Genomic DNA, 25,342 nt, shown 5'->3' on the forward strand with positions numbered 1-25,342 from the left:
TCACGGAGCAGTGTCAACGTTTGAGGACAAGTCTAGGGAGAACATTAAATAAAAGTGGAAAAAATGCGAACGTACGTTGACCTGGTGTACTTTCACACTTTTTTGTTTTATTTCATGTGCATTTCTGCACACCAATGCAGACCAGTTTTGACACTAGACATGTGCATGTAACCAATACAATGTCAGGATGTGGTGGGTGAGTCAGTTTTCTGCTCAACAAACACATTTATACACAAAAGGAAATGATGCCAAAAAAAAGAAAAACATACATTTCACGACAGACTTTTTCTGTTTCAGTTGCACTCTACGCGACATGTCTGAGGGGGCAGCCTTTAAACCAAATGTCACTTAGCTGAGTATATGCCCTCCTTACACGAAGTGAGTTATGCCTTTCCAAAAACAGCAACTTGTAATAAGGGTATTGCGGTCCAACTGATGCAGAAAATAAACCGACATCTTTATCTTCATTACTCGTCAAGCCCTTTCCGTCACTTCATTCGGCATTACGAAATGCCTCGGAAGTCAAAGCTGCATGGAGCTGTGCTTGAGTAGACATGTGGGCTTGTTTGCTGTGTGTATGTCTGATTATACCTCCTTGGTATAGATCTTGGCAAGCGTCCAGTCGGTCTGTAGACTTTTCTAAACTGTAGGAATGCCGATTAAAAAAAGGTTAGACACAAGTTCTTTGACATCAAATATGGCCCCAATGCATTAAATCCTCAGTTCACAGTGAGCTCCTTCACTGCAATACTCACCTTTGTACATTTCCATGCCAACGCTACAGCGACGATGGACAGAATCAAGACAAACACAATGGTAATCAGTGAAACCAAGATGAGTTGTATCTTGTGGCCATCACACAACTTCTCAGGGTCCGTTTCTGCACAGTGAAAGATTAAAAATGAAGTTAAAGTAAACTCGTGTTGTACAAGATTGTAACCCTAAAGCCATGTGTAAATTTCTCAGTCTGAGAGACATACGATTGAGTTTTTTTTTCTTTTCACCTCTGACAATTATAAGCGTGCCTTTGCTCTGAAGGGACTCCTTTGTGAATGTCGTTGCGTTGAAATATGTCCAGCTGCAGTAGTATATGTCTGTGTCCGTCAGCTCGAGGGGGGACAGCCGCAAGGTGAGCCCAAAGCCCAGCTCGGGCTCTGGTTTCGGGAGAACGTCGAATCGACCCTGCAAGTGTTCACTTGTGGTTGCCTTTGTGACTCTTTTCTTTTCCAAGGACAGGTACGCAATCATGCTGTCATGACGAAGATAACGGCGCAGTGAGAGCGCCAACGGGTCCAGCAATGACGTCGAGCACAGCACATCGGCAGATGAGTTGATCGTCAGGGAGACAACAGGTGGATGTTGAGAAACTGCGAGGAAAAGAGAGGAGCATGGATCGTAACAACACCTGGCCTCGCGTGGTCGCAGCATGCACACGGGCCATATTCACCAAAGTGCACGAGAGACAGAATTGATATCAAATGCAATACTGTAGCGAATTAATTCGCTACAATACATTTAAAACAACCCGCCCCCCCCCCTGTAATACCAGGGGCAAAAATCGTATGGAGATAAAAACGACGCTAACGTGGGACACAGTAGCAAGAGTACAACACATTTAAAAACGTCAGCAGGCCGAGAGCAGCGCGAGCTAAAAGTTCGCATTTGCGGATCGGTCTGGTGACGTAAAGATGGCTCACACCTGTTCTCCTTGAACTTTTGACAGCCAAAACTAAGACTCTCTCTCTATATCTCACGCGCGCGCGCGCGCGCGCACTCACCAGTCCAGGGCACCACCACAGCGGGTATGCAGAAAATCTCCAAGAGGCAGCTCCACAAGTAGGCTCTCATGCTGCAGCGGTGGGACTGTCAGAGATTCGCCGAAACCAATTCTTACACGGACAGACGATCAGCTACAGGTCTCGCGTTGGCATTTCCTGGCGGTAAACAGAACAGCTGTTCAATCTCCCTCTGACCGCTGGCCAGGTGTTTCTCACGTCACCTTTTAGTATCGGCCTCGGCTGCGTGGTACCGTCCAATGGAAAGCCAAAAGAAGCGAGCCGAGCCGAGCCGAGCCGGTAGCGTGCAGTGGAAAAGGGGTACATGCAGCTCTGCGACTGAGTCTCCGTCCCACCCTGAAGACCCGACAGTACTGCAGCCTACCTTCTCTCTGCACAACTCAAGGAGTGTAAAGGAAACGTGACCCCGCGTTGCTCGCTGCCTTCCTTCTATAGACGCGGCGTCGGTGGTTGACAGCGCTGCACTGTGCTGTATAACCCAGAGGATGAGTCATAGCAAGGCTTCCCCCCCTTTTATTATCTTAAAAAAACTGTAAAAAAGAGCACACGGTACAGTGACAGCATAGGGTAACAACTTTATCTGGAGAATGTGCAGCAAATCAATTCACAAACATTCATCTGTCCTGTCATTCAAAAGTGTTTGGCGTACAGATTTTCTTTTTTTTTTTTTTTTTTTACATTTGGACCACCCATTGCCCCTATCTTTAGTGTTGAAAAGTGTTGAGTAGATGACTGAACAGTCTGTTCTGAAAGAAAAGAAATTAAATTAAACAAATCACACCATTAGACAGTATAAAAAAAAACTCAAAGGACCTGACTGAAAGTCAAGTGAGAGGAGGAAACAGGTGGGAAAACAAACAAACCGCAGGTTATGTCACAACTTAAATCGAGAAGCCACACTGTGTGTTTGTGAGGCAAATTTGTAATTCGTGATAATGGGCTACACAAATAAAATTGACTTGACATTGGCAAGAAAGAGAAACAGTGGCTGCTGCTTCATTAGTCAGAGTAGGTGGGGTGGGTGGAGGGGGTTCTGCTCACAGTCCTGTCTGTTGTAGTGTATACGCTGCCCTTACAGACGGCAAGGAGGCCAGAGACAGAGGAGCGATTTAGGTGGGATTTGATGGAGTGGTTTGGCCAGCATATCTTACATCCACACTTACTGATGTTCAGAAAAGGCTAGACGCTAGAGGTTGTTGATGTTCTGGTCTCTGATCCTCTGGCCTGTCCTTTTGCCTCATCTTCATCCGGAAATAGGCGATTATTGTCCTTCTCTTCGCAAGCAGGCATAACCCAACGGCCAGAACAACAATTAAACCAGCCGTTACAAACAAGGCATGATTCCATGTCAGTACAGACACAGAACTATTTGGAGAATGCTGATCCAGGCTTTTACCTGTAAGGGGGATAAAAAGAAGGGAAAAAAAAAGAGAGAGAGAGAGAGAGAGAGAGAGAGAGAGAGAGAGAGAGAGAGAGAGAGAGAGAGCGATAACCCTTGAATTATAACTTAACACATACCAGGCAGAAAAACCTGGACATTTTCGTTGAATTTTTCAGTCTATGTTGGCTTTTCTATGTCCCCAACAATGCTTCCATTTAAATATCAAAATGTATGGGCTGGGGAGAAATTCCCACTGGAGTTTCAGTCAGGCACACACACACACACACACACACACACACACACACACACACACACACACACACACACACACACATCTGCAGATAGGCTGTGAGACATTTGACCACTGACCGTCTCCTACGTTAATGGCGGCATCAGCAAATCCACAGTCTGTTCGCACTTCAACGTTGTAACACCCCATCCTGTCTTTTTTGGCACCGGAGATGTTGAGATACAGCTCCTGCGTCTCGTTGTGCAAGCCACAGGTGTATATTTGCACCGTGTTGTCTTTGTCGCTCGTTGTCCCCTGGCACACAATGTCGCTGCCAAACATGTCTTTGCTCCATGAATACCGTTCAACGGCACACGACGTTTTAAGCGCGGAGTAGTCCATCTTGCAGCGTATCATCAGGTATCCAGGAGTCACGTCGTCACTTGTGCAAATAGTTTTCACCCCTAAATGACAAAACAGTGACGTTAACGATCAGAGGTCAACCCTTTTTTTTTAGTTTAGAAACGGTCATATTCATAACAAAATGTAACTGTAGAAATGACGGCAGCATTAATCAGCCGAGTGATTTTAGGGTTACCTGAATTTTCTGAAGAGACTGATAAAATGATGGCGACCCACAAATTAATCAAAGGGATGTTTGGCTGCAGCATCCTGAAAATCACTGTCTTTAAGGGAAGGGAAGAGAGGAGAGAGAGCCACTTTGATTTTTAAAGTTTTTATCTTTCACCATTTCTGTGGTTGCACATTTGGCATTATGGTTATCCTCAAAAAAAACCAAAACAAAAAAACGAAACAAAAAAACCCCAAAAAAACTTGTACGACCCTAATGAATGCAGCACGCTGACATTATGTCCTCGAGAAATCACGACATCAACTTGTCCACCACCAGAGAGATCTAAAAATCAGTTGACATCATCGTGTACACTCAAACAGATCAACCGGAAAAAAAGAAAAGAAAAAGGGGGGACTTACAAAGACGGCTTTTAGGTGGTCTCTTCTTTCAAAATGCCCGTATCAGTAAATGTGTCCCGGAGTGCAACGCCAGAGACGAATCCCGAACAGCTGTACTACTCGCTGATGATCTCGAGCCACACCAAGAAACCTTCCGACCCAATATTTCCATCAGCATTTGAATAAATCAAGTCTGACTGGATGTGGAACGACAGCAAGTGCTCGAGTACAAGCTGGCAAAGTGAAACAACATGTGGAAACATGATCTTATCAAAAGAACCTGAATCAAATCTGGAGGAAGTCCAGCAGTGAATCTCTGACAAAGACTTGAGTCAGTTTTTAGTAGCTACAAGGTACTACTTTTTTTTTTTAAACTACTGTATTAATCCCTGTGGGGAACTTCTTTCTCTGCATTTAAGCCATCCTAGCTGTGTAGCTAGGAGCAGTGGGCAGCCGCCACGTGGCGCCCGGGGACCAACTCCAGTTCTTCTCCCATTGCCTCGCTCAGGGGCACAGAAGGGGGTATTAACCTTAACATGCATGTTTCTTTTGATGGTGGGGGGAACTGGAGCACCTGGAGAAAACCCACCGCACACACGGGGAGAACATGCAAACTCCACACAGAAAGGACCTGGGATGACCCCTGGGATGACCCCCCCCCTAAGGTTGGACAACCCCCGGGGTTCGAACCCAGGACCTTCTTGCTGCGAGGTGACAGCGCTAACCACTGGGCCACGGTGCCGCCCTGCCAACATTAGAAACTTTTATTTATTTATATTTCCCCCCCTTCTCTCCACAATTGTTCCTGGCCAACCACCCTGCTCTCCGAGCCGTCCTGGTCGCTGCTCCACCCCCTCTGCCGATCCGGGGAGGGCTGCAGACTACCACATGCCTCCTCTGATACATGTGGAGTCGACCGCCGCTTCTTTTCACCTGACAGTGAGGAGTTTCACCAGGGGGACGTAGCGCATGGGAGGATCATGCTATTCCCCCTCCTCCCCAAACAGGCACCCCGACTGACCAGAGGAGGCACTAGTGCAGCAACCAGGACACATACCCACACCTGGCTTCCCACCCGCAGACACAGCCAATTGTGTCTGTAGGGACACCCATCTGAGCCGGAGGTAACACGGGGATTCAAACAGGCGATCCCTGTGTTGGTAGGCAACGAAATACACCGCAACGCCACCATTTGAAACTTTTAAAAAAGGTTTGGGGTGCAATCTTGAAAAAGGAATCCATCAGGTTGTTCCTGCAAAGGGGCGAGACATGAAATGGTTTCACTACAAGAACCGAATGAGGTTTGAACAGAGGCTATTTAATATGAACGGTTCCGCTCCAACACTTGTCTGTAAAACGAGACCATACACGTCATTCATTCGTAATAGTTAAACGACCAACATGTGACACATGATCTTGCAAAACAATAAAAACTGGACTAAAAATTTTTTTTTTTATGGAACGAGAAGACCTGATTAAAAAAAAGCAAGACAAATGAAAGTGCCTTGTAAATAATAATAAAAAGAATCTTTTGATTCTTCTTCATTTGGACAGATGAACAAAACACTGGGTTGGCAGGAACAAATTCACAGACTTACATCATGTCGCTACTGTTTGAACATCAGTGCATATTGTTAAAGACCCTTAACCCACTGCGTCCCTCAGTGGCCCCCCCTCCCATAAGCACACTGACAAGATGATGACGCCAGATAGCCGCATCTCAACTAAATGCATTGGAATGGTATTAAAGAGCAAGACTAACATTAAATTAGACCTTTGACCTATGGTTTATGACCACGGGCTCACTTCCAAATGCTTCACATCACACTGTTTTACTTTGAATACAACAGGCTGCCGAAAAATTCATTCAGAGCGAAACGGTTTGTTGTAGGCATCTGTTTCAAAAACAACTTGTTGGTGGCTTATTGCTCTGTAAAGACTGGCATGTGTAGTTGCTACTTTCAGTGCACTTGCATTTTGATGCTCTTGACAAACTCATTACCAGAATTGTGCCGACCTTGGGAGCTTTACATTCTTCGCAACTTTTCCATAAACATATCTCCACCATGTCAACAGTCTGCAGGATACTTCTTGACTGGCTCATATAATACTGATAACACTGCTTCAGTTTACAAAGTGGGGGATGGCCGCCTGAGCTGTGGATGCAAGTTTCCATTTGAGGCTCTGATAACGCACAGGAAATTCACCATGGTATCCCTAAGTGTTGGATACATTACCACCTTGTGGCCAAATGGAGAAATGGCAACAATCAAGTCACATTTAAATTCTCACCCATTAGCCCAGAGTGCAGTGTGGTCCCTTAGCTTAGACGTGCATAGTGGTACTACCATGAGGAGTGACCTGTAGATTAGTCTCCACTGAACGAGAGGCGACTGAAGGTAACATCCCACCTACAGCAGTCCTAACACAGCTCCCCTCACCACTGTATGTGTGGGGGCTGCGCGTGTGTCCGACTCCGCGGCCTGTACTGTGTGTGTAGTAGTGTGTTGGCCAGCACAGAGTCTTGACCCTCTAACCACTCCTGATAGAGGGTGTGCAGGCTGGGGTTGATCTCTGGGAGATGGACGGGTAAACTGCTGTAGGCCTCCTCCATCTGATGGACCAGGGTCTTATCCATTCGACCTCCGACGTCACTCTCTGCTTGGCCACGGCCGCTCAGGCAGCCTGAGGAGATATGGGAATTCAAAGTGGGCAGTCATATTGACGGCTTCGAATGCTAAACTGATGCAGCGAGATCAATCTATGGGCACAACTCAAAGGGTTCCCGCTTTCAATGTCATATTCTAGTACGGGAATCAGTAATGGTGGTATCCTGCAATGCTTCCGTCTTTATTCAAGGTCACGCTACAATAATGATGACACTAGCAGTTAGGTTGAGAATGAAGATACAACAATACATTTGACTGCAACTAGAATTACGTCGCCAGTTGTCCCTTACCTCCAGGGCAGGACAGCACCTCCACTAGCTGGTATGGCACACGTCCCTTCCTCATGCGGTGGACCAGCGTCTGGATGTTCCTGAAACCATAAACAGCAGCAAAGTGCAGCAGCGTCTCCCCGTCCCGTTGTAGAGTCACTTCCTGGAAGTCACGGTTCCTAAACCCCCGGGAAAGCAGCTCCAGGTGAGATTTTTGCAAACAAATGTGTATAGAAGCGATATATACAGATACGCAAAATACCCTGGGCAATTTGTGTTAGATATTTTTAAAAAAAATACTTTTTTTAATCCCCTGTGGGGCAATTCTTTTTCTGCATTTAACCCATCCTAGCTGTGTAGCTAGCAGCAGTGGGCAGCCGCTAGTGCAGCGCCCGGGGACCAACTCCAGTTCGTCTTGCCATGCCTCGGTCAGGGGCACAGACAGGAGTATTAACCCCAACACGCATGTCTTTTTGATGGTGGGGGAAACCGGAGGACCCAGAGAAAACCCACCGCAGACACAGGGAGAACAGATGTTTTGGATGGCCAAATTCAAAGATTAACAAACATTATTTGAACTAGTTGTGCAAAACTAGAATAAACAAGTTGGCAACACCTTGGACAAGGACTGTGCTTGTAGGACAGATAGGACTGAGGAGTAACATGTCCTGCATGGACTGAAAAATACTGTCCTACAGGTGGACTGTAATACTCAGATAATGCACCCTCATTTCCTTTAAGGAGGTAAAAAAATGGCAAAGAAACATGATGTTTTGGGGGGCGAGTTTGTGACACTAGCGAAGAAAGGGGGAATAGTTGGTTGGGACCAGACTGTCTCTCATCATTGGGGGCAGTAACATTCCTGTTTTGTTTTTTGTTTTTTTAGCAAGTACGACATGTCTGTGACCAGAAGTACATGGACATAATAAGCATTTGTGACTGCACTCCTAGAGCAGACTTCAACCCAGACAGTGACATCAGGCAGGTTTCCATTCAACTGTGAGGCGAATTTTAAACTGGCATTTCCAAAGTCGCAAAAAATAAAATACAAATGAGTTTTACATGTCCTACGTCATGTGTCTATAATTCAACATCCACGACAAACACGGACCAGTTACGATTAAGAAATTCTCATTTCGCCAAATGCGTTTCCATCGGCTGATGAACTCTTTTTTTTGACAAAAGCAAAAACCACCTCAAGCAAGCGTATATTTGGGATTTTTGGTGCTTCTATTCAGCTTTCTCCTATTTGAGACATCAAATTTCACAAAAAACTAGCTTGATGAAAACTCCTGTAATGTTGGCAGCTCCATTACAGGGAACGTGAATATTTGCACAGAAATGTTGAGATTTCATTCTCGACCGATGTCTTTCATTGAAACGAGGCCATCCATTTCAGGTGAACACTCAAAACAGCATATTTAAGTGTGCAGTAAAAATCTTTCATTTTGAACATATCATCCGCTACTTTAACCACAGTATTATTATTATTATATATTGTCTTAAATGGGTTGTAGATGACCTGTCAATTGCCTTTTGAGTCATGCTGTACACTCTACCTTTTCTCGCTCAGTTTCTCTCACCTGAGAGTTTTGTATGTGATCTCATGGACGTCCAGACCAAAGAGTTCTTTAGCAGCATGTTTGAATATATACTCTAGGAAGCCATCGGAGCCACGGCCCTCGTGTCTCGCCAGACCCAAATCTCCGGCCTCTCCCAACCTACAGGACACAATTCAACTGCCATAAAGTGGCTGTGATGCACCGAGAACCTGTGTTGCACTGAAAGATACCACTTCTTTTTTTTTTGTGTGTGTGTGGATCCCCCCCCCCTTTTTCTCCCCAATTGTACTTGGCCAATTTCCCCACTCTTCTGAGCTGTCCCGGTTGCTGCTCCTCCCCCTCTGCCGATCCGGGGAGGGCTGCAGACTATCACAACATGCTTCCTATGATACACGTGGAGTCGTCAGCCGCTTCTTTTCACCTGTCAGTGAGGAGTTTCGTCATGGGGACGTAGCGCGTGGGAGGATCACGCTATTCCCTCCAGTCCCCCTTCCCCCCGAACGGGTGCCCCAGCCAACCAGAGGAGGCGCTAGTGCAGCGACCAGGACACACACCCACATCTGGCTTCCCACCTGCAGACACAGCAATTTGTGTCTGTAGGGATGCCTGACCAAGCTGGAGGTAACACGGGGATTCGATCCGGCGATCCCTGTGTTGGTAGGCAACGGAATAGACCTCCATGCAACCCGGACGCCCCAAAAGATACCACTTTGACACCCATGTATTCAGGACATAGAGTTCCTCGAATCCCCTTGCCAACAGTGCAACAAACAGCTATGTACTTATTCTTGTGCACAACAGCAATTATAAGCAATACATGTAAATGCAACATACACACCGAGATGCATGCGAAGCCTTTTAATCGGAACTGATGAAGATCACTTACATGTGGTCTAATGAAACCGAGTCCAGTTCCTCCACCAACACCTTCCTCTTCTCCATCATGCAAAAGATCTCCCCTGAAACAACAAAACATTACATTCACATATCCACTGTCAGGGCAAACACCTGAGTACAAGCACTTCACCTGCACACAGCAGAGTACAGAATCACGTGAGCAATGACGGGGGTAAGGAAGTTAAATATGACACAATGTATTGCTTAAATAGGATAGAGGGTTGAGAAAAGAGAATGTGAAACACAAAGAAGGAACCAATGTGTGGGGGGGAGACCAAGTTAGTGAATGGAAAAAGGTACTAGTTAAAAGGGGGGAGGAGGGCTGAGAAAGAATTAAACTGATGGCTGAGTGATAGCAAAGTGACGGTCATAAGGATTATTGCTGGGCTTTTGCTAATGCACTTTACTGTTGGCCCTAGCCCATTTCCGTTCAACAGTCAGTTACAGCCAATAAAGACGATAGCTAAGCACGAGGGGTATATCCAGTCAAAGGGATGTGTTTTACTGCCAATTTGGCCTAATTGTCTGTCAGAAGCCAACTCATCTTTTTAGTGAAAGAATTCTCTGGACAAATTACTGTCTAAACATGTCTGGTAAAAACAAAGACTAAATATTACTTTCAGATTTTTTTGCAAATAATATTTGTCCCAGTTCTATAGTCGATGTGTGAGAGAACCTGAAGTGAGGACACAGTCCACGTCCCGACTCTCCAGGAGACTGTTGTAAAACTCCTCTCTGATGGACTCCAGCTTCTTATCAAAGCACGGAGCAACTACCATATGATAGACTTTCTCCGGACTCAGCTTCTGTGGGGGAAATAACAATAAAAAAAAGAGAGAAATCAGCAATTCATAATCTAATCTGGTCTGATCCCTCATATGCAGAGTCCTTCCAGCAAAATCTACATAAAACTTAGCAACATGGGGGCACCTCCATAGCTGAATGGTTACAGTACCACATGGCTGCAACTGTCGCCAGTTCGATTCCAACTGGCAACCTTTGTTGCATGTCATACCCCTCTCTCCCCCATTTCCTGTCTGCCTTTCACTGTAGTTAGCTAATAAAGGTAAAATGATCCTTAAAAAAACTCAGTGACACATTTTACTATTGGTTCATGGTGCCCTTTGTTGACTTTGCGCACCATTGTGGACATGCGCACCATTGTGGATGAAAGTGGGAGTGTTTTGCGGATGAAACTTCATTTTGCATAAGCATCGCCTCTTGTCGCAAAGATCTCCATTCACCCTACTGGTAGCTTGTGCATTTATTTTGAAGAGAAGAGTGAGAGATGTAGTGTCATTTTGGAAAACATGTCTTTGCAAGATATAAAATGATGAGATAATATGTCTCAAATTGTGGCTACGTATCCCGTCTGTGTGCCGTAAATCATCTCGTGAGATTTCGCAGGGAATCCGATGTGGAGACAAGCACTTGAAATCATTACACAGCAACATCTGATCTTCTCGCTGATGGTCTCACTTGCTTACGTTCATCATATAGAGGCATCAAAATTAAATTGAGGCTGATAAATGATCAGTGAAAACCCCATCGTACTAACTTTAATCAGTACACCTGAAACAGAAGACCATTATTTGCTTGTTCATAGTTTGTTAGACAGGCTAAGTGACAACAACAACGATAACAACAGTTCATTGATTCCTATAGATCAATAAATAGAAGAAGTCACTTCTCAGTTGCCCCATCCAGGAAGCTCAAAGTAGTGGTTAAACCGTCTGGAGCCCCTCTGGAAATGGTAGAGAGTTTAGGGTCTTGCTTTACAACACTTTAGATGGACAGATCTGTGGTTGAATCGTGGTTTTAAGCAGGATTAATGGGGCATTGGCTGTCAGGGATAAAACAGGGACCCAGCCATCTCATTCAAAAGATGTGGTCATTTCACCTGAAATGGTGATAGCACAAGATGTGTTCTGACCTGCTGTTTGGTGAAGTAGTCTTTGATCAGACAGCCCATGATCTGCTGAGGAGACCTTGCTGTGCAGATGTGAGGGGTGACCAGACTGCCGAGGACACGCTCTGAATACCGGATCCACCCTGAAAGACACACATGCATGCACAAATATAAATGATAGGAGAGATTAAAATACCACTTTTGTAGCTATCCCTGTGATGACATTTGACTTTGACATCATATCCCTAAACCTAGTACCTTTAAAAATCAAAATTTTTCTGGTGAACCAAACTTTAGCCTGGGTTTTTGTTTATTTATTGAAGGAACATTTGGACTAAAGAAAACAGAAATGTCAGGAAAAGATGTAAAAAACAGACAAACAAACAACATTCAACTGCATACATAAAAAAAAACCCTCATAGAGTAGCTTTTTTTCATTTCAACCTCATACACATCAGTCAAGGTGGTTGGTGACAGAGAGAATAAATGTGCATGGTGGCCAGCCCTATCTGTGACGGGAGTGGCTTGAGTCAAATCATTTATCTCTCCCAACCAGCACTCCACTGCTATCTGAAGGAAGCTTGTTCCACCCTGGTTCAACAAATGGCCGACAAACAATGCTCTATAGTCATGACCACCAAGATCGGTAGGAGGGGAATAAAAAATAAAAATAAAAAAAAAGAAAGAAAAAGGAAAATAGAAGCAAAAAACTTATGTAGAGGAGAAGAAAAAAAATGCAGGTTACTTGTAGTGCGGGTCAACCCAGCAAGGTGGGGAATCATAAAGAGAAGAGGGAATATATATATATATATATATATATACACACACACACACACACACACACACACACACACATATATATATGTATGTATGAATTGCATCAAACAGGCTTGTACTGTCTCGTAAAGAATTTATATGACTCACTGGATTACACACACACACACACACACACACACACACACACACACACGAGTGTATGAGAGACACACACACACACACACACATATATATATATATATACAAACACACACACACACACACACACACACACACACACACACACACACACACACACACACGAGTGTATGAAAGAGAACAGGGACAGAACAGTAACAAGTGGCAGAGAGTGCTTAGGATTGAGGAGGAAAAGATCCTTTACCTGGGCAGGAGGAGGTGAACATGGGCAAGGCATGCGTGTCATGGTGTCTCTTGCGGTACCTCTGAACAAACTCCCTCTGGCTCTCTAGGATACTGAAACCTGCTGCCAGAGTGGTGTCAAACACAAACTGCACTCCTATGGACCAGAGAACAGAGAGGAATTGTGAGAAATAAGAAAACGGCTGCGAAGGAAACATCGAGCATCTGCGACAGAAACCGAAAAGCACACATGGGGTTTTCCACACGTATATATTATGTTCTGACATGGTCAAAGAAACAGAGCCAGGAAGAGAAACAGACACACAAAACCTGCTGGCTCACCAAGGCTTTTGAGGAAAGCACAGAGTTTGTGAGTGGCCTCATTGATGTCCAGGCCAAACTTGACCGCAAAGAAAGGCAGGGACTGGGGACACACCGAGACTACCAGCACCTTGTGTTTGGACACGTCACACTTCTGAAAAAGGCAGAGAAATGGCAGCAGTAAGTAACCTAGCCATAGAGAGGAAGGTGTACAATGCATGGTACTCTACCAAGTTTGAGACCACTTCCTCATTTGCTTTCATACAGTCACAGAACCTGCACTGACACAACACCACTATATTACATCAGAGGAAACAGTTATTATAATAAGCATAATTTCTATTGAGCTATCCCCTCACCAGCCTCAGAGAGTGTGATCTGAAAAACCATTGGGGTGATGTCTACCTTATTGAGAGCCAGAACCCGTTCCACTTCATCCAGGTTCTGTTGGGAGATTTTCTGGCTCTCTTCTTCCGACACACAACCCTCGCAGGACAGGCAGGCACTCAGAGACAACTGAGATCCTTCAGTCAGCTAAAACAACAGTTAAGGCAGAAATGAGTATGAGGTTAAAAACTACCAACAGTTTTAAACATAGCAAAGTAATCTGGTCAACAAATCCTTTCAGTCAAGTACAACTAAGCCAGGAGAAAAAAACAGGAAAAGTTATCAGCACGTAACCACAAGGTGAAAATAAAAACCAAACCAAACCAAAACACAAAGACATTTACCTCTCCGTTGGGCTCATCGTTTTCCTGGAGGGGACTGGTGCCTTCCTCACCCTGCTTCTTGTTGCACTGGGAGTTGACAACCAAGAAATAAAACTTGTTACCATGCAAAAAAAAAAAGCACACTTCTAGCTATAAGCACACAGATCAATCCTCTCGTAGTTGTTTTGTTCCTCAGAACGATAAGCTATCTCACCTGTTTGGTGCAATTCTCACACTTTTCCTTCCGCTTGGCTAAGCCGACCTCGGACATCTTTCTTTACGCGTATCTGTGAATTGGATTTTCGTAGGCGGACAGCGTTACAGTCAGCACAACACATAGCACATCCTCACCGCAATCCTACATGAACTGAAACGACTGCCCGCTGGTATGTGTGTACTCTTGTCCACCCCACGTTCTCAGCCTCAACTCTCACCGTCCAATCAAAACCCCGTCTGCTTATCACAACCACAGCAGGCAGCCAGCCAGCTATATAATAGTGGGGAAATTACCAATGAAGGGAAAGTAGTTTCCTGTCATCAAAATAATACGGCTTAGGTTAATTGCATAACACGGTGTTGAAAAGCAACCAAGACGATTAGATAACACTGACTCATCTTCAGAAGGATGGAAAAACCGACAAGTATGGACTGGGCTCCATCATGATATGTGGGCACCAGCCTCGCTGGTCTCTAAATGTCCGCCTCCTGCGGCAAAGATGTTGTAAAATATAGACCAGAAAGCATTTAATAATAGGCCGCGATGTTCACAATCCACACTGAGCACGCCAACAAATCAAATCCGACTCAATTATATAAGAGATGTAAGACACATTATTTAGTGTAGTTATGTAAAAAAAAAAAAGAAGAGAAAAAGGCCGCTAAAAAAAAAGAAAAAGAAAAACTGTCTTTAATGACCTTTCCTCCGCTGGCAGGGAATTAAAAGTCACAAGTCTTGGCTGGCTGGCCTTGGTTAACCTTTAAGCTGCCGAGTCTGCAGACATTGTTCATTAACAGAGAAACCCCATTAGACAAAGATAAAACCTCCAACGTGGGCAAAGTAACTCACGGGACGACGTCTCACGGCGCCGGTCCTGCGGACAAAGGCGAGAAGAGGGCGACACGGCGCGAGGCAGGGACAGAGGAGTCGCCGCCGCCGCCGGGGCAACGCACGCCGCTTCCGACCGCGAGGCAGGTGGACTCATGGGGTGACTCAGCGATTCGCGAACGCCAAATCAAACGAAATCGTCCGAGGGCGGCGCCAACATCGCTGCCTGGACGCGTCCGTGGACGCAGGATCTAGAAAGGGCTGGCTGTGGAGGGTCGGGGGTTCCAACGCTGAGGCCACTCAAGGTCCCCCGGTTTCCACTCCATCGTGCTCCCCCTCCCGGTTCGTCGAGTGCGCATGCGCAAACCCCGTCTAGCGGTTGCCGCCGGTGCACCGTGGATTTTTTTTTTTGCGTTCAGATTCACCGCTCATAACAAATTTATTTTAATGAATTACATATGATCAGAATCAATATTACGAACAATGCGGCAGCACAGAGACAAAATAGATATAGGTTATTGGCGCCGGCGGTATCCGGAAGGATAAACCTCCCATTATCCAATCAGAGTCGTCGTATCCAGGAAGGAAGTAACGCTCTCTGCACACATTTGCCCGCAGCAAAATGGTTTGCACTTCCTTGTCGTGCATCCTAATACTCATGGTTCTCTGACGAGTTGAAACGGCAGCGTTTATCCGTAAAAACCATCTGAAGGTTGTAAGGTAAGTGGTACAGAATAGACCAGTTTAGATATCATTTAACAGCCCACGTGATGCAGTTGTCTGAAAGGAGAAGTCTTCTGTTAGCTTACAGTACATACATCTGTCATTCTCACCGGGTTTCTGCTGATTAATAGTGGTGCTTAAATCAAAGCTGTTGAAAACAAATTGCGGGTAGCAGCTGCTTTACTTTCTACCAAATCTACAGTAGTTGAGTTTTCCATCTACACATCACGATTCAAGTTGTAACTTGGAAAACCGATTCGTGCTTATTCATTTCCACTTCAGCTCACACACACTGACCTAGTTGCTTGCCGGTGGAGTGTTTCCTAATCCGAATTGAGGGGTACAGAATAGAGAGTGTCATGCATTTCAAAGAATGTAATTGTGATTGTAAAGCCCACTGGGACTAAATCGTGATTTAAAGTTATGCAAGTATATTTGTCTTGATTACTTGGAACAGCTGTCCTTCCTCCTGGTCCATATTGAAGTGATCTATTCTCGTGAACATCCATTGCTGATTTCACAAATTGGACCTCTTCTTATCAGATGGGCTACATGACAGTCGAGACGCAGAGCTCCACTCTGCTCCATCTCAAAAGATCCCCAGGGATCCGCTCCTGGTCTCTTCTTGTTGGTGAGTGTATGAAGGGAGTGAGTATGTCTGAGAGAAAGACTTCCAAGTACATATCGTCACTGCTGAATTTGAAACGGTGTACACTGCTGCTGTTATTTGTATGACTGTTATTACTACTTATATGATATAAACTCATTTCTATGAAAGAAAAATAAGTAATTTTTCATTTTAATATCAGGTATAGCATCTGTGGGATTGGCAGCCGCATACTACAGCTCAGGTACACAATCTCCATGTACAATCATCGTCTGACAAATCTACCATCTCTTCTTGCCATCACTATTCCGATCCATGTTTGACAAATATGCATTCTCTGCCAAACCTACAGACAGCATCCTCTGGAAGCTTTTCTATGTGACCGGCTGTCTGTTTGTGGCCATGCAAAACATGGATGAATGGGAAGAGGCTGTGTTTGACAAAACCAAGAACCTGATTGAGATCAAGACCTTTAGTCTGTATGCCCTTATTCTGACCTTGTGGAGAAAAGGTCAAGAAAAAGGTAATAACTATAGTAAGATGGTTTGTAAGGCTATAATTTAAAAAAACAAACAAACGACATTACATATTCACAAATAACAAATCTAGAGTCAAACATTTAGTTGCTCTTTTTCTGCTCTCTAAGTGGTATTGGACCTGAGAACTCTGTGTGATGTGTCCATCCAAGAGGAGAGGGTTCGCTATTTGGGGAGGGGCCATGTACTGGTGCTGCAACTGGCCTCAGGCTTTTCCTACCCTCTTACCCAGGCCGCCACTCTGGGAGGACACGGGTAAAACATGACACCTTGTAGTCTGGTGAAGGTGGGGAAAATATGGGGGAAAAAATGTTTTATCAGTTCCAGAGACATTGCCAATAACTCTTTGTTTCTGTCATGCTTTCTCCTTGTAATACATCAGTGATGTGGAGGCAGTGGCCACATTGCTGAAGCGCTTCCTGGAGCTGGAGGAGCTACAGCGACGCTGGCAGCAGGAGGAAGAGGCAGAGTATGAGGAGGAAGAGGAGGAAAACTATTTCGACCAAACCAGTGACTCGCAAGAGGAAGAGGATTGATTTTTTTTTTTTAGCTGATGGCATCTAGGCTATTGCATTGTCAGGTATATTAGAGGGTGTTCAAGCATTTGCTGTTGTTACATCAGGGATGAAGTCTACCTGGATCTTAAAATGAATGCTGTTCGCAGGTGTGCTCAAGAAACAAAGATACTCTGTCCTTTTTAGCGACTCTGTAGTCGTTCATCTGTATGCCTTACAAACCTCTACCCGCGTTTTCATATCTATATGATACATCCGTCTATGGAAATTGGAAACGTTAAGACTGTTTGATAATTTAATCACAGCATTGAGATGGCCACTGAATCCGCTGCTCACGTTGAGCTTAATGAGTGGGCATTATTTGTAAGAAAGAAGCATTCTTGACATAATTACTGTGTGAGTTTCATCTGGAGTACATAGTTACTGTGCCTTCCTACTGTTCTGTAATGTGTTTATGTGGTAAAGGCATTTGAAGGCACTCAGGTTGCCCCACAGTTGTGAAAATACCAGTGGTTTTATTGTGGACCACCCCGTTTATATTCCTTTTTGCATGTTTACTCAGCAAACCCAAGATCCAAATGTATGCATGCGACTAGACCATAATAAAGCATTAGGTGTTTTCATGACACCGTTCAGAATGATTTATGTGTGAAGGGTAAAATACTTTTATTGTAATTTGGTTCTAAACATATAAAGTTTTTCCCTTTTTTTTGTAAACCAAAGATAAACCTCAGGAAAACCTTTTTCATATTAATAAGAAATCATGGCTCTGTCATTAGATGCTGGTAAATGTGAATGTGAGCTGTTTAGAAGAGAAACAGTGAAATAATTTCTTTTTTCTGATGGCTTTTTTATTGTATTGTTTTTAACCTTGATACATTTGCAGAAGTTAAATTAAAGCGTTTTCTATGTAAAACGGGTCTTTTTGTCATAATTCTATCAGTTTGCAGTTGCTGAGGAACAGAATCAAAAATAAAGCCACCCTTCTACTGCAATGCCGTTTGCAAATTAAGAGAATGCCATAATGTAGCTGCTGGGATTTTTCACACGGTTGAATTGGAGTGCATTTGAATAGGATGGGGGGGAAAAACTGGAGGAAAACATACAACAGCAAGGACACAACACCAAAAAACATTCCTCAGCAGAAACCAGTCCTGTCCAGCTCATTCTCCCAGTCTTGTCTGTGGGGTCCGCTTCATTGTTGGACTGATGATGGCAAGCAAGTCTGCGGCATCATTTCCAGCAGACACTCTCCGATATCCTGTGTGATCCTCTGCAGAGGGGCCACTACAGGTTCCACGTGTTGTCCTATCCACTCCTGAGCAGTGGAGTCTGGGTAAAGGCGCAACATCTCCTCCCTTACCGCCTCCACCTTCTGCTTCAGCAAAGTCAAAAGCCTGAGAGGTGTATGGGGGGGGGGGATACGAGTAGAATTTTGTGAGGGACAATTAGAAATTTTTAAAAAAATATATAGATACAAATGCAAAGAAAGAGGAATCCGAATGATTTGTGCTTACATAGTTGCGTGACTCTGAATCTGCATGGTCATAAGGGGGTTGACTATCTTCCTCTGTCTGTGGTAGGGGGTCAGCCATCCGCGGACGACCCTTAAGATACACAAATGCAAAACTAATTTGTCAGTAAGATGCACCGTTTTCCATGTAAAAACAGCGCAGTTGTCTAAGTTGACTTTACAAATGAGGATTTTGGCTACCTGCAGTATGTTTGTGGCTACACGAAGCCCTGAAAGTGAGACTGCAATCATTGGTTGTAACTCACATGCTGTTTTCATAATAGCGAAGGTCCTCTGAGTTCAGCAGTGATGTGAGGTCCACGATCAGTTCAGCAAGCTTCCTCCCCGGAAACAATGACTCACCTTCAGAGGTCCTGGGAACAATATCCAATATCCAGGTAGGTTGAAGATACACAACTTTAACGTTGACAATGGCCAAATATCTAACAAAACTGTTAAGCCACATGAGAATTGTGCTTCTCACCTCTCCATGGCCTCCACCTCCACAGAGGAAATACCCAGGCTCTCCATCACCTTGATATGATCCTCGGGGTTGAATTGTCCATGGTTGATGGCCTTGAGACAGGCCGCCAAGGATGGCAAAGCCACAGGCATCAACTCACACAGCACTGACAGATGGTCATACCTGGCGATGGGATGACAATGTAACCACAAACGAATCAGGTAAAAGTTGTACAGTCATTGTACAGGACTAGACATACAGGACTGCTGTTGATGGTATCCGTTTAAAAAAAAAAACGACAGCACTCTGGCACTAGAGAACTTCTCTGGTAGAGACACTGTAAGTGGCAGTTGTAAAATGAATGTACGTTATTGTCAACAGAAATCCTGTTGGCGTCTCCTTGATTTCATTACAAACGCTAGAAGCATGAGTTAAAAAAAAAGGCTAATATTTCGAATTGTAGTCATTCTAGGAAAAATCAACTATAACCAAGGGAATTTCATTTACTTCTGCCAGCCAGTGAGTGCAATGCCCTGCAGCCGTACACCAGGGGAGACTGCAGCTGCCACCTTCAGCCATTGCAGGTGGTTGTCCACATGTCTCTGTGTACTGGTCACACTGGTGTGAACACTGGTTGAGCCTTTAAAAGAGCTGGCTGCCCACAGGTCTGGCAGGCCGGCATGACAGTACTTCTCCAGCAGCGACACTGGGGGAGATAGTTGTAAAATCAATGTACAGCACTGTCGACATACACCACACTCACATTATTCAGGTTCACATTTAAGTGCAATAAATATTGAGTTCTAAATCAATAATGTGTTGGCATCAATATGCTCTCTAATGTCTTTTCTGTTACAATGATAACTCATGTTCTTTTTTTTTTTGGACCCCCCACCCCCTTTTTCCTCCCCAGTTGTATCCAGCCAATCACCCCACTCTTCCGAGCCATCCCGATCTCTGCACCACCCTCTCTGCTGACCCAGGGAGGGCTGCAGACTACCACATGCCTCCTCCAATACATGTGGCGTCGCCAGTGGCTTCTTTTCACCTGACAGTGAGGCGTTTCACTAGGGGGACGTAGCGCATGGGAGGATCACGCTATTCCCCCCCAATTCCCCCTTCCCCCCGAACAGGCGCCCCGACTGACCAGAGGAGGCGCTAGTGCAGCGACCAGGACACATACCCACATCCGGCTTCCCACCCGCAGACACGGCCAATTGTGTCTGTAGGGATGCCCGACCAAGCTGGAGGTAACACGGGGATTCGAACCACTGATCCCCATGTTGGTAGGCAATGGAATAGACTGCTACGCTACCCAGATGCCCTCGATAACTCATATTCTAAAAATGTCTTGCCATGTTTCCTACCTGCTTTATCCACATCCAGATCAGGGTTGTAATCCCACAACATGGGCTGAACGAGTCCTACTAAACCACTAGCTGTCATATGGACAAAACAAAGAAGAAAAAAAACAGTAATGAATACTGTATTTCAGACATACCTTGACACCATCTCAGCTAAAGCCCTCATTCACACACACACACACACACCTTTCAGTGTGTCATGGCTCATCTCTCTCATCATGTCGTCCCACATGACAATGTTGAGCTGAGGCCACATCTCCTTGATGGCTTTGGCCACCCTGGTCACATGACTGAGGAAAAGTTGCTCCACCGTGTGACCCGATGAGGCCAACCAATGTTTTGACTCCTCCCCCTCCCCCAATAAATATACCTGAGGAATGAATGTGGGCCGTAAGAAATTATGGCTGCACAACAAAAGGACCAGAAAATCAACTTTGAGTCCAATTTCTTTTTCCAACACTACTCTTAAACATCACTGAGACATCAACAAGTCAGCAAAATAAGCACTGCAGACTTCCTTCCTTTATGCCTATGTGCTACGAGGCTTCATCCCAGGTTACAGCAATTGTGAAAGTAATTTTCAGTCTACTTTTTTATGTTTGTGATGTGGACTTTATCTCACAGAAAATAACTAATTTCCAGACAGCTCCCACAATTTTCTTCTTTTTGGGGACCCCCCCCCTTTTTTTCCTCCCCAATTGTATCCCGCCAATTACCCTACTCTTCTCAGCTGTCCCAGTCACTGCTCCACCCCCTCTGCCGATCCGGGGAGGGCTGCAGACTACCACATGCCTCCTCCGATATATGTGGAGTCGCCAGCCACTTCTTTTCACCTGACAGTGAGGAGTTTCGCCAGGGGGATGTAGCGCATGGGAGGATCACGCTATTCCCCCCAGTTCCCCTACCCCCCGAATAGGTGCCCCAACCGACCAGAGGAGGTGCTAATGCAGCAGCCAGGACACATACCCAAATCCGGCTTTCCACCTGCAGACACAGCCAATTGTATCTGCCCGACCAAGCCGCAGGTAACACGGGGATTCGAACTGGCGATCCCCGTGTTAGTAAGCAACGGAATAGACTGCCACGCTACCCGGACACCCCACAATTTTCTTCTTGAGTTTAAAAATGAGTACTCTGTCTGCTCTGTACTTAATACTTAATTCAACATCCAAAGAAAGATGCCCCTGCATATTTAAATATTGGAAACACACATCTACAAAATACAGGACTTTGTCAGTCACACTTTACCAACGCTTGTGGCATACTGTAGTCGCCATTATACATAAACAAATAGATAAAATAAATGTCCTCACTTCATCTGCTCCAATGTGGAGTGTGTGTAGGCCTGGATGGAGCTCCACCACCTGCCTCAGCATCTCCATCACCAGACTTACACTCTGCTCTTTATGTGGATTTAGGGTACCTAGGCAGTGCCCAACTTCCCTCAGACCCCACAGAGACTTATGCTTCAACACAAACTACAAAAAGAGGAAGAAAAAAGGGAAGGGAAGAGAAAAGGGGGGGGTGCTGAAATAAATAAAACAGTAAAAGTGGTGAAGTGGACTGTAGGCTAGGTACTTGTCCCACCTCCATGTGTCCAAACGTCTGCACCAGAGGAATAACCTCCAGCCCCCTGGATCTGGCAACGTCCTGAATACACAGAACCTCCTCACGACTGCAGACATGAAAAAGATAACAGTCATCATGACTGGGCCTGCTTCATTTCTGTATTCATGGTAACTCATTTTTTAATATTGGCATTAGCTTCATTATGCACAGGAAATTGATACTGTGTCAAGCTAAGGTTTATAGTTTTATTACAGGATCTATTCACATAGTTGAGTCAGCAAGTGTGTATAAACAATGCTTACTCTCTCTCTCTCTCTCTCTCTCTCTCTCTCTCTCTCTCTCTCTCTCTCTCTCTCTCACCCACACACACACACACACACACACCTGTCAGATGTGCATATAAAAGTGGAAATGGGCACTACTAAAGATAACACTGATTAACAGGGGGATTAACAACGTCTGGTGTGTGTTATTGTACTCGACCTGTAAGCAGGATGGGCGGTGGCTTGCAGAAGGCTCAGCTCTCCTTCATAAGGAAACATGTCCTCATACTCGACCAGTAAGCCATCAGCTCCCAGCCGAGAGAAAAGGTCGATCAGCTAAAGGTTGACGACATATATTTGATCAAGTTTGTGTGTAATAAATGTGTAAAATGTATATGTACATAGTGCGGGAATGATACAGCAAAAAAGTGAACAGTGCAGAATAAAGTGAGGAGTGTGCATTTTGAGAGAGAGAGAAAGAAAGAGAGAGACAAGTGTATGTGTGTGTGTGTGTGTGTGTGTGTGTGTGTGTGTGTGTGTGTGTGTGTGTGTGTGTGTGTGTGTGTGTGTGTGTGTGTGTGTGTGTGTGTGTGTGTGTCTGTGTGGGCGCAAGGGTCCAGAGTCTATGAGTTCAACAGTCATAGTTTGTACGTGAAAGCTGTACTCAAGCCTTTTGGTTCGGGCCTCGATGCTCCGGTACAGTTTGCAAGACCGTAACGAAGTGAACATTTTGTGGCTGGGGTGCTGCACTCCCCAACTATATATTTATATACTATACTATACTATCCACTTATATCGAACATTATCAACACAACCAAGAGACAAATAAATGTTGCGTGTAAACATACCAGGTGGGTCAGTCATGGCTGTCCTTACCTTGTGAAGGTATTCAATTCTTGGAGGGGCCCCTTTCAGATCCAGGTGAACTAGTTTCTGTCCTTGCGGCCATGGTGAAAACTTCATTCTTGGTCAGCGCTTCCACGGGCAGCAGGTGGTTTATCTTCCACACCTTATTGTCTTATAATATGCAAAACATAAAACGTATGCAGTCCCTGCAAAACAAACCGTGGTGCAAGTTGGTGTATAATCTTCGGAACATCTTCTACAAGAGGATTTGTTTTACTCACCAGGAATTTAGAGTCCTCTGGCGAAGCGTTTAAGGTCACTGAAACTATATTATTTCTTACACAATACTCGCAGCGTTATAGCGAGTTAGATGACATCGCACACAGCCACTATTACGGCTCACACATCATAACGCTTTCAGTCGATCCGGTGGGACGTCATCGTGATTTCGGCGGTTGATTAAATTAGTCTGAAACAACAGAGCGATGGATCTACGCGTGATCGTTTTTGATTCGATGAGGTAGTCCAATGAAAACGCGGCGGTCGATTAAATTAGTCTGAAACAACAGAGCGATGGAGCTACGCGTGATCGTTTTTGATTCGATGAGGTAGTCCAATGAAAACACTGGTTTCTTTTATGGCAGCCAATCAAATAAAGGGACTCGCAGCACTCAGGAAGTAACGGCAGGAGTTTACGCAGGCCGCTCGGTGGGTGTGTTTACACACGGAGTCGCCTTTTATTTCTCGTGGCTTTGTGCTAAATGCTCCGTGGCAAACGTTCTGTCTTGAAATGACGGTACAACGACGAGGCAATCCGAAAGCTCCGGATACAAACGGAATAGAGAAGAAAATCAAAAGGTAAGTTAAGCGGGGAGAGGGACCGGGTTGAGTAGGATGTGTGCATCAGTGTCAGTCACACACTGGTACCCCCTTAATCTGAGCGTTTTAATTGTTTCTACTCATTTCTGTATGTTGTTTTGATCGATTTCAGGTAGTGTGGTTGAAACTGCTCTAATTACAATAATACTGGTAGTAAGGTACAAGACTAGTTTGTCAGCTGGGTTAATGAATAAAGAATAATGTTACAGATCACTTTGAATTTACCTCAGGGTAAAAAGATCAGCTGATCCTCCTAACAACAGTCACCAATAGTCCACATCCTATCTCTGCTTCTCAGGGGCAATGCCCTGCGGCACGGATCGGGGTGGAGAGGGTCCCGCGGGCCCCTGCTCCTGCTGTTGGGGTGTCTGGGAGTATGTGGGACGGCTACCTGGCTATTTGTAACCTCAGGGAACAGTGAGATCACAGAGACACTCGTCAGACAACGTGAGCTGGTCGCTCCTGACCCCAGAGTCTACACCGTCCAGTGCTCTGACGACTACGACAACTTAAAACGGTACCCTGGTGAGTATCCAGTCTGTTTCATACAATCAACATCCACTTCTGATTTGTAAACATGATCTAGATAAGGTCTTGCCAGCCTATGTCCTAACTTCAGTGTCCGGTGGCATCATTCTCAGTCATGGGTTAACTTTAGTGTATCAGTTTCAGGTAATGAGAACATAAAGATAAGCTTTACATGGAACAGGCCAGTCATAAAGTTTGAGATTTTGGATTTTTAAACAGAATAAGGCTATTCTGCAGCCCATATGCCATCAAACTTTGGTTCCACCATTCATTGGAAGTATTTTAGTGGTAAAACGCCCGAGAGCTTGCACAATTGAATTTACATTCACATTAAAGAAAATATTCACCCACCAGTATCAATACATTTGAAGTCACAGAGAAGATTTACAAATAAGCGGGTCAGTGTGTGAATGAATGCAGAAAATTTTGCAAATCTGTAGAATATTTTCCCACATATGTTTTTCTTCAATATATTTCTGTAGTGCAAACACAACTCAGTAATTACAATTTCTCTAATCAGCCATATGATCTATGCACTCTTACTGTTGCAACTATGTTTGCGGCGGAATGAGGTGCAAAAGTAATTTGAGGACTTGTCCAACTAAGAATTAAAAGCATTGTGCATTATGTTGTTCTTTA

At 44.8% G+C, this 25,342-nt stretch overlaps 6 protein-coding genes across 10 annotated transcripts in view; 2 read left to right on the top strand and 4 right to left on the bottom strand.

Moving 5' to 3' along the window:
• Positions 1–44: 44 nt before the first annotated feature.
• LOC130127973 (uncharacterized) lies at positions 45–2,166 on the bottom strand. The gene is made up of 4 exons (XM_056297682.1): positions 1,779–2,166; positions 1,005–1,367; positions 756–880; positions 45–644 (listed from the first exon to the last, which is right to left on the bottom strand). The coding sequence occupies exons 1-4, from the start codon at positions 1,846–1,848 to the stop codon at positions 504–506; spliced, it is 699 nt and encodes a 232-aa protein (XP_056153657.1). The 5' UTR covers positions 1,849–2,166; the 3' UTR covers positions 45–503.
• Positions 2,167–2,366: 200 nt separating this feature from the next.
• On the bottom strand, positions 2,367–4,570 carry LOC130127989 (uncharacterized). Of its 2 annotated transcripts, none has more exons than XM_056297700.1 (4): positions 4,400–4,570; positions 4,005–4,088; positions 3,547–3,870; positions 2,367–3,192 (listed from the first exon to the last, which is right to left on the bottom strand). In XM_056297700.1, the coding sequence occupies exons 2-4, from the start codon at positions 4,075–4,077 to the stop codon at positions 2,966–2,968; spliced, it is 624 nt and encodes a 207-aa protein (XP_056153675.1). In that variant the 5' UTR covers positions 4,078–4,088; positions 4,400–4,570; the 3' UTR covers positions 2,367–2,965. The 2 variants fall into 2 exon arrangements, with proteins under 2 accessions (XP_056153675.1, XP_056153674.1); XM_056297699.1 differs by having other exon boundaries at positions 4,005–4,092.
• Positions 4,571–6,055: 1,485 nt separating this feature from the next.
• narf (nuclear prelamin A recognition factor) lies at positions 6,056–15,226 on the bottom strand. The gene is made up of 12 exons (XM_056297481.1): positions 14,919–15,226; positions 14,067–14,139; positions 13,874–13,939; positions 13,548–13,676; positions 13,164–13,296; positions 12,844–12,978; positions 11,709–11,827; positions 10,452–10,581; positions 9,765–9,837; positions 8,900–9,037; positions 7,338–7,495; positions 6,056–7,063 (listed from the first exon to the last, which is right to left on the bottom strand). Exons 2-12 carry the CDS (start codon positions 14,121–14,123, stop codon positions 6,816–6,818), a joined length of 1,386 nt encoding a protein of 461 aa, XP_056153456.1. The 5' UTR covers positions 14,124–14,139; positions 14,919–15,226; the 3' UTR covers positions 6,056–6,815.
• Positions 15,227–15,514: 288 nt separating this feature from the next.
• On the top strand, positions 15,515–17,959 carry LOC130127479 (cytochrome b-245 chaperone 1 homolog). 2 transcript variants are annotated; one of them, XM_056297139.1, is made up of 6 exons: positions 15,515–15,617; positions 16,164–16,251; positions 16,430–16,471; positions 16,580–16,750; positions 16,874–17,018; positions 17,146–17,959. In XM_056297139.1, the coding sequence occupies exons 2-6, from the start codon at positions 16,164–16,166 to the stop codon at positions 17,297–17,299; spliced, it is 600 nt and encodes a 199-aa protein (XP_056153114.1). In that variant the 5' UTR covers positions 15,515–15,617; the 3' UTR covers positions 17,300–17,959. The 2 variants fall into 2 exon arrangements, with proteins under 2 accessions (XP_056153114.1, XP_056153115.1); XM_056297140.1 differs by having other exon boundaries at positions 15,530–15,617; positions 16,078–16,251.
• A 148-nt stretch (positions 17,960–18,107) lies between these two features.
• On the bottom strand, positions 18,108–23,733 carry hexdc (hexosaminidase (glycosyl hydrolase family 20, catalytic domain) containing). 3 transcript variants are annotated; one of them, XM_056297137.1, is made up of 12 exons: positions 23,578–23,733; positions 23,327–23,467; positions 22,671–22,786; positions 22,206–22,293; positions 21,932–22,096; positions 20,805–20,988; positions 20,622–20,693; positions 19,762–19,960; positions 19,276–19,437; positions 19,058–19,165; positions 18,796–18,885; positions 18,108–18,675 (listed from the first exon to the last, which is right to left on the bottom strand). In XM_056297137.1, the coding sequence occupies exons 2-12, from the start codon at positions 23,411–23,413 to the stop codon at positions 18,474–18,476; spliced, it is 1,473 nt and encodes a 490-aa protein (XP_056153112.1). In that variant the 5' UTR covers positions 23,414–23,467; positions 23,578–23,733; the 3' UTR covers positions 18,108–18,473. The 3 variants fall into 3 exon arrangements, with proteins under 3 accessions (XP_056153112.1, XP_056153111.1, XP_056153113.1); XM_056297136.1 differs by having other exon boundaries at positions 23,327–23,502; XM_056297138.1 differs by lacking the exon at positions 21,932–22,096 and having other exon boundaries at positions 23,327–23,502.
• A 271-nt stretch (positions 23,734–24,004) lies between these two features.
• uts2r2 (urotensin-2 receptor 2) overlaps positions 24,005–25,342 on the top strand; it is a 36,723-nt gene continuing 35,385 nt past the window's right edge. Inside the window, exons 1-2 of the mRNA XM_056297203.1 lie at positions 24,005–24,154; positions 24,474–24,700. Of these exons, the coding sequence (XP_056153178.1) occupies positions 24,087–24,154; positions 24,474–24,700 (295 nt within the window). The 5' untranslated portion in view covers positions 24,005–24,086. The remainder of the gene's footprint in view (positions 24,155–24,473; positions 24,701–25,342) is intronic.

The sequence above is a fragment of the Lampris incognitus genome, chromosome 17, assembly GCF_029633865.1.
Source record: "Lampris incognitus isolate fLamInc1 chromosome 17, fLamInc1.hap2, whole genome shotgun sequence".
NCBI lineage: Eukaryota > Metazoa > Chordata > Actinopteri > Lampriformes > Lampridae > Lampris > Lampris incognitus.